This window comes from Felis catus, chromosome D2 (genome assembly GCF_018350175.1).
Source record: "Felis catus isolate Fca126 chromosome D2, F.catus_Fca126_mat1.0, whole genome shotgun sequence".
Classification (NCBI taxonomy): domain Eukaryota; kingdom Metazoa; phylum Chordata; class Mammalia; order Carnivora; family Felidae; genus Felis; species Felis catus.
This window is the reverse complement of record NC_058378.1, coordinates 11,524,893-11,537,324: the sequence shown is the minus strand read 5'-3', so window position 1 is coordinate 11,537,324 and position 12,432 is coordinate 11,524,893. Positions and strand designations below refer to the sequence as shown.

General features: G+C 42.1%; 1 protein-coding gene across 9 annotated transcripts in view; it reads left to right on the top strand.

The window, feature by feature from the left end:
* Window positions 1-12,432, top strand: part of RYR2 (ryanodine receptor 2) — a 757,942-nt gene that overhangs the window by 375,809 nt on the left and 369,701 nt on the right. For all 9 annotated transcript variants that reach the window (XM_023240368.2, XM_023240367.2, XM_023240360.2 and 6 more), the window contains 2 exons: window positions 3,389-3,572; window positions 6,769-6,904. In XM_023240368.2, the coding sequence (XP_023096136.2) occupies window positions 3,389-3,572; window positions 6,769-6,904 (320 nt within the window). The remainder of the gene's footprint in view (window positions 1-3,388; window positions 3,573-6,768; window positions 6,905-12,432) is intronic.

Here is a 12,432-nt window from a genome sequence, read left to right as displayed (position 1 = left end):
CTGAGAAGTCAGAGGCTCAACCGACTGAGCTACCCAGACCCCCCTGTTGACCATATTTCTTTATTTAATTTCTCTTTGTGATTTACCCATTAGTTAATTACTTAATTATTTTAATATTTAATTCATCACATTCATGTATTTTTTATATATGTGGGTTTTACTTATATGCTCATTAGTATTTGCTGAACCTTTAGACTTCCTGAATTTGTACAGTTCTTAAATATATCTCAGAAACTTTGGAATGTTTTACATAATTACAGAATATTATAAAGGGTACATTATTTTAAGTAAAATAATTTGATTCTTCTGTAATATTCATGAAAGCACTAAAATTCTTTAAAATCTCCAGGTGTTTATAATATTGGCACCTGTGTGTTTTCCGAAGTAAATTATTTTTAAGTATTCATTTTATTAATGTGGATTTATTTACTATTAAGAACCTAATTTTTAAAAATGCAAGGACAGACTTCTCTTTTTCACTGCTTACAGTGAAGGTCAAGGCCATTTAATATATCTTCATTTGTGTGTCTTATGCAGTTTATTTTCTGTGACCCTTCTGTTCCTTGTTTTCCAGGTCAGGATAGTGGTGGTGGTGATGGTAGAAGGGTGTGTGTGTGTGTGTGTGTGTGTGTGTGTGTGTGTGTGTGTGTGTGTGTGTGTGTTTGTATTTGTGTTGTGAGAGGGATTCTATTCTTCTGGAATGTACATAATACATATGAAGCCTTCTTTTCCTTTAGGTATATTAATGAATGTATTCTTTTTTTATTAAAAAAATTTAGCGTTTATTTTTGAGAGATAGAGAGAGACAAAGCATGAGCAAGGGAGAGGCAGAGAGAGAGGGAGACACAGAATCTGAAACAGGCTCCAGGCTCTGAGCTGTCAGCACAGAGCCCAATGCGGGGCTTGAACCCACGAACATGAGATCATGACCTGAGCCGAAGTTGGACGCTTAACTGACTAAGCCACCCAGAAGCCCCATGTTAATGATGTATTCTTAAAGGAAATTATATAAGGGAGGAATCTGTGGTAGTAATATTGCTTAATCTTCAAATTAACAAAATATAGATATGAATTTAAGGCTTTATGTTTTCTCTGGCATAGTATAATTCTACTACCTTTGGATTTCCCCAATTATTTTTTTCCCTTCATTTTTTTGTTATTGATAAATTAAGATGGTAAATGTCTTTGTAGAGATGGAAGTTATAAACCTTAACATAACAATTTTAGGGTCTTGGATTGTATTTGTCTGACAGGAGGCTTCTGGAAAGTAATTAAATGGTTACATTTCTGATAGTGAATATATTCAACGTAATAACCTAAAAGCTGACATTTATTACTGCTCCTTTTTAGGTTTAAAAATGTAGATGTTATATTTGAATCACCTTTGAATTTCACTTACTTCAGTATGATGAGAGTTGAGTTTCACTTTATTATCAATATATTTATGATTCAACTAAAGTTTAATAGGACAACAGGTTTAGAACAGGAATACTTCATTGCATATAAATTTTTATTTTAAAAGAGGAGAAATAATTTTCTTATGACAAGTTATTTCTATTACTTTTTGGGCATAGAAAGACTTATCGAGATAATAAAACTAGGTAATAGATAAGGCTGAAGTCAGCTCTTCAAAGATTATTTGTAATCCTTATATAATTGATGATACATTTTAAATTATATTTTTGAGCATTGTAAATTTAAAGAAAAGCTAATTCTCTTACGAGGCTCTTATTGTTTTTAAAATGTGAAGTCTAAAATACATAGCTAGCTAGAAACATTTCCTTGTAATAACATATTGCCATTTGATTTGGCTTATGCAGAGAGCAAGAAAGGAAGTATAATATTGTATGCATTAAATTTTGTCTTGACTAATATGAATATTACTTTACCAACTATGGTACAGGCATTCTCACATTCTTTTATGGTGTCTGTTGTGTCTTTTTAAATTTTTTTTTTCAACTTTTATTTATTTTTGGGACAGAGAGAGACAGAGCATGAACGGGGGAGGGGCAGAGCGAGAGGGAGACACAGAATCGGAAACAGGCTCCAGGCTCTGAGCCACCAGCCCAGAGCCCGACGCGGGGCTCAAACTCACGGACCGCGAGATCCGTGACCTGGCTGAAGTCGGACGCTTAACCGACTGCGCCACCCAGGCGCCCCTGTTGTGTCTTTTTAAAAATAAACTTATTTTGGAAAGATATGGTTTACAAATAGTATATTTTAAAGTTCTTCCCAGATACATTCAGCACTAGGAATTTTAAAAGTCTGAATGTCAGGAAGCTTAACAAATTAACCCATTTATATGCTAGTAATATGTTTTTCTTCAAAGCTTAGAAAATGCAACATTTCTTAATCTGATTTTAAACACTTTTTTTTCAGATAAAAGCATTTTAATTTCTTGTTTTCTGATTAATAAGAAAAATTTTTAAGTTAAAATCATTGGAATATATTTTTAAACAGGCAGGAATTTACAAAATGACAGTGAGGGTCAGTGATGTAGCAGGTAACAACTCCCTCTCTAAAAACAAAAAGTAGAACAATTAAAGCCCAGAATTATGAATCTGGGAACTTGCATCTTAGACCTTGAAGTATGTGGTGATTTAAAATGTGTATCAGTTAGTTTCTAAATATTGGGACCATTGGCTTTGTAGGATTTGGTTCTTGAGCCCTTCAGTGTTTTGTCTAGACTAGTTTCTCTTGATACTGGTGGTTTTCTTTTTTAAGTTTTCATTTATTTTGAGATAGAAATTATGAATGAGAGAGGGGCAGAGAGAGAGAGAGAGAGAGAGAGAGAGAGAGAGAAATCACAAACAGGCTCTGCACTGAGCAGGCTCTGCACTGTCAGCATAGAGCCTGATGCGGGGCTCAAACTCACAAACCGTGAGATCATGACCTGAGCCGAAGTCGGACACTTAACCCTATTTTTTAGGGCGCCCCTATATTTTACTTTTTAAACATATATTTATTTACTTTCTGGGGGAGCACAAGCAGGGGAAGGGCAATAGAGGGGTCAGAGGATCCAAAGTGGGCTCTGTGCTGACAGCAGAGAGCCCAATGCGGGACTCGAACTCAGGAACCCTGAGATCATGACCTGAGCTGAAGTCAGACACTCAACCAACTGAGCCACCCAGGCACCCCCCCCACCCCCAATACTGGTGTATTTAATATAGCATCATATATAGTTGGCGAAATTTAGAATTTTTTATTGGAATATATTAATTATTGCTGTTTGAGGAAATATATTAATTATTGCTGTTTGAGGACCTTTCTTATGGGTTCCTTTTACAGGGGTGTGGGGGGAGAGGGTAAAGCTTTAACTCATCCGTGGTCTAAAAGACAGTAAGATTGCAGATCGCTGATGTCGAGAAATGTTTGCTGTGTATTTTAGGGGCCTTGATGCGCTCAGCAAAAAAGTGAAGGCTTCCACAGTAGACCTCCCTATAGAATCTGTGAGTCTGAGTCTGCAGGACCTGATTGGTTACTTCCATCCCCCCGACGAGCACTTAGAGCATGAAGACAAACAGAACAGATTACGGGCTCTAAAGAACCGTCAGAATCTCTTCCAGGAAGAGGTGAGTTTCCACCAACATTCATTTCCTTTATGCTGCTGTCTTCGGAAAACCGCTGCTCTGGGGGGAGATTCTCTGACAAGGTTTGCATTTGGAGTTGGATGAGCAGGTGAACAGTGGCATAAGGGAACCGGGCCTTGGAGGAACCCTGCGATCATTTTTGTGTCTCTGTCAGCGAGTGCTAATTTGAAACAGTGAAACTCTTCACTCCCCTGGCAAAGGCATTTTATTTTACTGTCGGCTCAGCCTTCTGCACTGATCATTCACTGCACTGCAGTTCGCTTCCTGTTCGTTACAGACACACGGTATCTCAAAGCGTCCAAACGAACACAGGCTTTGAAAAGCTGGAGGGTTTTTAGACTCGTCAGCAGGTTCTCGAGGCTCTTGGGAGGTGCCTGGTCCCCAGGGAGCCTGGTGTTGAGAGGGAGAAACTGCCCAGGGGAGGTCAGGCCGCCTGTGGAGAGACAGAGCTCCAGCCTCTCTGCTTGGACAGAGCAGATGCACTTCTTGCTTTTACATGGACTGACTTTTCGCGCGTGATTTTGTTTCACGCACCTTCCAGTAAAAAAGGAGTTCACGTGCCATATTTTATAGACAGAATTACAGAAGGACCAAGTGATACGTCTAATGCTCCTTTGAAAAGAGTGTCAGAATTACTGCCATAGAGAAGAATTTCGGTGGGAGGATGGCAGAGGTGAGCTGGCAAATGCCACCGGCTCAGTCCGTGCTCCCCTTCCTCTGAGTGCCCCCCTGTGTGTGGAATAATGAATGTTTCAGAGTAAAAGTGTCTAAGAAAGAAAGGTTAGAGAATATTGACGAGTACCCACAATCCCTACCTCTACCTTCTTCTAGTTTGAAAACTGTTTCCTAATTTTCCATCAACAGCCTTTGAAATTAACATTAATTTTTGAGGACTTTTTAGTGTGTATGCCAAAAAAAAAAAAAAAAAAAGGTGGGTCTAGAGACTGTGGTGGTATGAAAGCACGGAGACCTGTGGACGTGAGCCAGTGACAACATGGACACTAGTTTGATGGGACATTTTCTTCTTTTCTTTTTAAGTTTTGAAAGTTTTTATTTATTTATTTTTGAGAGAGAGGCAGAGAGAGCAGGGAAGGGGCAGAGAGAGAGGGACAGAGAGAGAATCCCAAGCAGGCTCCGCACTCTCAGAGCAGAGCCCGATGCGAGGCGCGAACTCACAAACCGTGAGATCGTGACCTGAGCCGAGACCAAGAGCCGGATACTTAACCAACTGAGCCACCCAGGTGCCCCTGTTGAGACCTTTTCATCCTGCATCTGCCAAAATATTAGATCATGCTGAAATACTGGGCTATGAAAATTCAAAGGATTGATTTTGGATTTTTTTTCAATTTCTCACATAAGACAATCCGGACGGGAACCAACAAATGTACTTAGGGCCGTGGTCCCTCTTACAACTCTGTGTGAAATAGGTTCCCTTGATTAATCAACTCTTCCTTTTGTGTGTTTTGCCTCATTTTGGCAACCTTGATCTAGAAATACTAATAAAAGCTTAATTTCAAATTTAGATAGCATCTTTTTTTTAAGTTTATTTATTTATTTTGAGAGAGACAGAGATGGCACAAGTGACAGAGGGGCAGAGAGAGAGGGAGACAGAATCCCAAGCAGGGCTTTGCTTGGAGCACAGAGCCCAATGTGGAGCTCGAACCCAGAAAACCATGAGATCATGACCTGAGCCAAAACCAAGAGTCAGACGCTCAACCTGCTGAGCCCTCCAGGAGCCCCAGATTTAGATAGCATCTTGCACAGTGGTATAACGCATTTTTGATTTGCTTCAAAGCTATCTTTTCATGAGCTTGTCTTTATTCATTTATTAGATCTTTAGCTTAATATTAAAAATGATGATGACAGTGCCTACCCTAAGAACTAGGATTCATTCGTGCTGTTACAGGGGAGGAAAAGAAATATTTTTCCTCCACTCATCTCAGGTTTGTTGGTCGATGCCCTGCAGATCAGAGTGACAAAAGACAGCTATATAAGAGAAAACACGTGGAGGTTTATTAACTGGTGAACCCTGCATATCCATGGAGCACTCTGTGATGAGCAACTCAAAGGAGTGGTTAGAACTTGGGCTTGTATAGCATCCTAACAAAAGGACAGTAAGTTTGTAGAAAACAAAGAGACAAAGGAAAGGAATTTTGAGCGTCTGGGGCAGCAAGTTGTGGGAAGGTAAATACAGACGGAAACTAATGGAAGGTGAGGGTGAGTTAGTAAAGTTTCTTAGGTAGATTCCTCTGTGAAGCCTCTGGGCTGATAAGCGTTGGGCACTGTTGTTTCTTGTGATTAAACATCTCCCGCCCTTCCTGGTGGAAAAGAAAAAGAGAATGTTTTCTTAGTTGCCTTCAGCTCAAAATAATCCTTATGCTAGGGACACCTGAGTGGCTCAGTCGGTTAGGTGACGTACTCTTGATTTTGGCTCAGGTTCGTGAGTTCAAGCCCCACATCGGGCTCTGTGCCAGTGTAGAGTCTGGTTGGGATTCTGTCTCCCTCTTTCTGTCCCCCTCCCCCACTTGGTCTCTATCTCTCTCTCAACATAAATAAAAATAAACTTAAAAAAATAATCCTTGGGGTGCCTGGGTGGCTCAGTTGGTTAAGTGTCCAACTTGGGCTCAGATCATGGTCTCGCAGTTACTGAGTTCGAGTCCCACGTTGAGCTCTGTGCGGACAGCTCAGAGCCTGGAGCTTCGGATTCTGGGTCTCCCTTTCTCTCTGCCCGTCCTCCTCCTGTGCTCGCTTGCTCTCTCGTTCTCTCTCATAAATAAACGTTAAAAAGTTAAAAAAAAATAATCCTTATGTCAACGTGGAATATTTTTTGTGAACCTCTTTGTTTACTCATGGTAGAATACAGTTGTGATCAATTCCTTAATCTAGCAGTAAACCTTGCCCGTGCAAATATGAAGCACATATTTTGATTTTGTTCTTCTGCTTCTATCTGAGAACAGCCCGCAGGATTTAGAAGCCACTTGCATTACTTCAAGAACATTTTATTTCCCATGCAAATGTGTTTCTTCCTGTCATGTAAATACATGGCCTCAATTTTCTTTATGATTAACAGGCTTACTTCAAGCCAGCCATTTTTTTTTTTTTTTTAATTAACTGAGCATCATTTCTCGTCTGTGAGCAGCATCGCTGTTTCTCAGGGTGATTCTTGTTAACTTTCCAGGGCATGATCAACCTCGTGCTCGAGTGCATCGACAGGCTGCATGTCTATAGCAGTGCGGCGCATTTCGCGGACGTGGCGGGGAGAGAAGGAGGCGAGGCTTGGAAGTCGATTCTGAATTCTCTCTATGAGTTGCTAGGTAAGACGTCTGATGGTTTTTGAAGCAGCCAACGCACGCCCGTGTAGAATGATCCCATAAGTTTTATGACCTGCTTCTTAATCGAGGCTCAATGTGTTTCCTGTTGTTGCACTAAATCCTAGTGATGTTTGGTATTTACATCCATCCCTGAATGTGTACTGTGCCCAGAGCAGTAGATTTGTCTTCAGCGTGTGGAGGGGAGACATCAAGGGTGTAATTTGGGGGGGTGAGGGGCCCCTGTATGCATATGCAGGAGATATTTCCTTTGTGATTCTGAAGTTAGTCCCCCAAGACTCCTCTTTCTCCCTCACCAGAGTCTCGTCAGGGACCTTCATCTTCCTTCTGTCCTTTTGAGATTTGTGTTTGCAACTTACATTTTTTTTAATTGTTTTTTTAACATTTATTTATTTATTTATTTTTTAATTTTTTTTTAACATTTTTTTTTTTTAATTTATTTTTGGGACAGAGAGAGACAGAGCATGCACGGGGGAGGGGCAGAGAGAGAGGGAGACACAGAATCGGAAACAGGCTCCAGGCTCCGAGCCATCAGCCCAGAGCCTGATGCGGGACTCGAACTCACGGACTGCGAGATCATGACCTGGCTGAAGTCGGACGCTTAACTGACTGTGCCACCCAGGCGCCCCAACATTTATTTATTTTTGAGAGAGAGAGAGAGAGAGAGACAGATTGCGAGCCGGGGAGAGGGAGACACAGAATCCAAAGCAGGCTCTAGGCTCCGAGCTGTCAGCACAGAGCCTGATGCGGGGCTTGAACTCATGAACCATGAGGTCATGACCTGAGCCGAAGTCAGATGCTTAATTGACTGAGCCACCCAGGCTCTCCATGCGTTTGCAGCTTCTAAGTGTGCTTGACGTATGTTAAGCAACACTTGTGGTTTAGGAGCATTCCTGTCGACTGTATGCAAACATACGTCCTTATTGGTTTTGATCTGGGCTATTCCAATAGCTTCTCCATGTCTGTTGTCATGAACTATGAACTTGGAAGCTACTGAGCTGGCCTCGAATTAAGATAAAGAGGGATAGTTTGTTTCTCAAAGCAATGGACAAAGCCAAAATATCAGCATCTGGGGGGCCAGTTCCCCAAACCCCACTTCTCACAGGATAATATGAAGGGGACATTTGACATGCAGTGCGTTGAGTTACCGGTAAGGGATTGTGACTCCCAGTCAGTCACGTTGGAAATACGCTTGCCTGCCCTTTGCTTTGGGTGGAGACACCATCTCTCTCTTCCAAGGCTGCTTGCTACAAACATCCGTGAAAAGATGGCCCAAAATAAAGGTTTCAGTGGCTCATTTGCGAGACACACAAGAGCAGAAGACCTGTGAAGAATTACCTCTCTCTCCACTCACCCTCACCCCCCACAATCCCACAGTCATCTGGTGAACTGTAGCTATGTGTCTCTTCCGCTGAGAAAATTCTCAGCTTCTCCCCTCGTTCCAGAAGGCCAAGTTTAACTTGCTTTGCCTGGGACTTGAGGCCCCGGTGAACCCTTTTAGCCTTGTCCTTGACTCTGTCTTTCCCTTTCTCTGGCCATACCCATTTTCTCAGTATCCTGGCCACATCCACACTTCAGGGACATTTTCCTACTCCCACCTTTCCCCAAATTCCTGTATATTCTTTGAGGCCCAGTTCACGCGTGACTTTTTTGAAGTTAATCTTGACATTTTTTCTAAGTTTCAAGCATGATTGAACAGTTCCCTCGCCCCCTCTCTCTCCCTCTGTCTCTGCTTTCTTGGAACTCAATATTTACTTGTTTGTAGCACTTACCACATTAGTTACAAATGTGACCTTGATCTCCAGGGCAAGAAGGGCACCTTTTCTGATTTGGCCATCTCTGTCATCGTGTCTGGCACATGGCAGATACTCAGTAAATGTTGACTAGTTAAACAAATCGGGTTCTGATACAGTAGGAAAGTGTGTGCGCTAAGTGGAGAAAAGAAGTCTCAAGGCATTTTTTTTTTCAGAAAAAAATGGGAAAGTTGTCAAAATATTTAGATATTATCTATAATCTAATTGAAACTCGCTAAAATTTAATAATACTATTTAGCAAATAGAATTCTTGTGCCTGTTCCCTTCAAGTGGCCTGTTTTCTCTGCCATAACAATTAAACACATACGGTTTGATATTTTCAGAATAAGGGGTAATGCTGGCTAACAGGACCCAGGATATTGAGGCTTCCTAGGATTGTGGATTTATTATTTTTGGGAGACAGAGAGAGACAGAGCATGATCAGGGGAGGGGAAGAGAGAGAGGGAGACACAGAATCCGAAGCAGGCTCCAGGCTCTGAGCCGTCAGCCCAGAGCCCGACGCGGGGCTTGAACTCATGCACCACGAGATCATGACCTGAGCCAGAGCTGGACGCTTAACCGACTGAGCCACCCAGGCGCCCCCTGGATTGATTATTTTACCCATGAAATCATTAGGATAAGGATTTTATGGTGCCCAAACCCCTTGCAAAGTATTCCTTTGTCAGTGAAGAAATTACAGCACGAATTTCTGCATTTGGTAGAGTCTGGAGTATGATAGTGGTTTTGCTACCACAGTTTGACCTCTTCACTGGGTACAATGCTGGCTTTGTTTCTGTGACAAACTAGGTGTTGAGGGTGAAGAGGGGTCTAGACCTCTGTGTGTGTTTGAGGGTAGAAAGGGTTATGTGCAGAAAGTGTGCTATTACAGACAAATCTAGGTGATGCACATCTTACTTACATTTTCACATCAGCTCTGTCCATAGTCTGTTAGTTTTTTCTTTTCACTGGGTCCATGCATTCCTGTATCCATAAATAATACAGATGAACAGAGAGAAATATAATGCATTTTTCTAAAATCATAGAAAAAGTGTCATCTGGCAAAGTCAACATTTAAGTTTTATCCTTTTGGGCCACATATCCCTCAAGCCTATCTTCCTTTTACTTGACAAAGTTCATTGGGGATTAAGTTGGATTCTTTTAGAACCTACTGAAGGAGTAGTAATAAACTCTATAAAATGCTGGGTGGGAGCCCACTCTTCGTCGGAAGTGGTTTTATGACTTAATTTTTTTTTAATTTATTAAAAAAAATTTTAATGGTTATTATTGAGAGAGAGAGAGTCAGAGTGTGAGCAGGGGCGGGGCAGAGAGAGGGGGAGACACAGAATCCGAAGCAGGCTCCAGGCTCTGAGCTGTCAGCACAGAGCCCGACGAGGGGCTTGAACCCATGAACTATGAGATCATGACCTGAGTCAAAGTCGGACGCTTAACCGACTGTGCCACCCAGGCGCCCCTGACTCCATTTTTCACGGGAACATGGCTGAAGATCTGACTTTTATGTGACTTACCTACTCAGAGAGGAAGGGGAGAAGCAGTTGTTGTAGGTGGAATGATGCATCTCTTAGGATGTGTCCACGTGTGGATTACGGCCTCTGGTGCACAGGTCGTTCATTGGCTCCCAGAGCTGGAGGTCTACCAGCGGGTGTGACTCAGTGGCTTTATCATTGCTTCCAGAACCAGTTTCTTTATGTGTGTTGTGCCTTCCGCAGCAGGGTCTGCTCCCCCCAGTGCTGGCTGCCCTCGTGTGGCCTCAGCCACCTGCTGTCCTCTCACAGTGCTGCACAAGTGGTCTCTGACGTGGAACAAGTGAAAGAGGGCCACTGTTGGAAACTGTCTCTTAGGAAAGAGCATGCCGTTTCTTAACCCCTTGCAAATCACCCCTTTCATCTCAGTAGACACGTCTGTAGCTCTTCCTGCAAGGGAAATAAGGAATTTCACCAGCATTTCACCGGGACTGCTCATGTCAGAAACTGGGGCCAAGTCCATGGACTGCCTGGCTGCCATACAGAAGTGAGCATTGCAGAGAATTCTGGGGAAGGAGTTGAAGTGTCCAGCTCAAATGTTAATGTGTACACTTCACTCATCCAAAAGGTTTTATGGACTGAATTCTAATCTGAGTGCTTTTGTCCACCACCTAGCACCTTGTGCAAATGGGGTTGGCGCTCAATAAATCGTTGTTTGAATTATTTAATAAATGTATTAGAGATTCCCACGGGGGGTAGGTTTCCCTGTAACAGATTAGATGTGGCCATCAAGTTGGTTCATTACACATCGCTGAACCCGTCATTCTGTTACCATCGTGTCTTTTTCTTGAAAAACCAAAGCTCTAATCTTTAATCCATAGGCAACAGCCTCTGAGGAAATGACCCTTCTTTTAGCCCAGAAGAGTCTCAGTATTATAGCTCTACCACTTACATGACCTTGGACAGATTACTAAAGCCGAGCTCAGTTTCTTCATCTTCACTGCCCACTCTAGAGTGCCTCCTTTATAGGGTCATTGTGCAATTCCGTGAGTTGATGTAAAGTACTCGGAAAAATACCAGGCACATAGTGAGTGACGTCTATTGTTATTATAAATATTATCTGCAAAATGGCAATACTAATTCCCCTCATAAGATTGTTGGATGGCTTACCTGTTGTAATGTGTGCAAAGGCTCAGCTCTCCCTCTTCTTCTCATTAGTCCTGTTTTTTTTTTTTCTTTTCTTTAGGATACATTTATCACCATCCTCTTTGTCATCAATGTAGTAAAACTCTCTTCTTCAACTTGTTTCTGTTCTTGTTTTTGCCTTTTAACTATGCCTTGGAAAAGAAACTTCATGGGGCGCCTGGGTGGCGCAGTCGGTTAAGCGTCCGACTTCAGCCAGGTCACGATCTCGCGGTCCGTGAGTTCGAGCCCCGCGTCAGGCTCTGGGCTGATGGCTCAGAGCCTGGAGCCTGTTTCCGATTCTGTGTCTCCCTCTCTCTCTGCCCCTCCCTCATTCATGCTCTGTCTCTCTCTGTCCCAAAGATAAATAAAAAACGTTGAAAAAAAAATGTAAAAAAAAAAGAAAAGAAACTTCACTTGCAACGATTGGCTATAACAAGGGAAGTTCTGGATTTTGAAAATACAGAAGACGCAGAAGATACAGCATGATGTTTATGGTAGATACACAGTGGCTCTTGATTTCCTCATCAGAAAATGGAGGAAATAAAGTGTTCTTCATAGTTCCCTCCAGGCCGAAAATAATTTTCTATTCCATTTTTCTACCCATTCTCTGAATACAGTCATGCCCAGCTCTTACATCTGTATCTTCCACATCTGGTGCATAGCTGATACTCAGTAAATACTTGAGATCATGCTGAAAGCTGGATGCTGTATGATTTCTCTCCGCCAATCTTCATGGGAGACATCAGGGAATCCTTGCACATTTCCTTCAAGAATTGCCATTGACTTTCAGATACTTGGTATTCACCTGTCCCATTCCAGTCTTTGGAGCCCCATGGCTGGGGTGTCTGCCTTCTCACCTGAGACCTCACTCACTTTGTCCCTGCTCCCTGAGCATTCGGTCCTTCCAATGCTTGCCTCCTATCCACTTCTATACTTTCAGGATGTTAGACTTAGTTTATTTATATCAGAGGTTTGATAGGCAGTAAATATTATCTATGTTATAGATTAATATGGAGACATAAAGTGTACATTTCTTAAATGTATGTATGTTTCC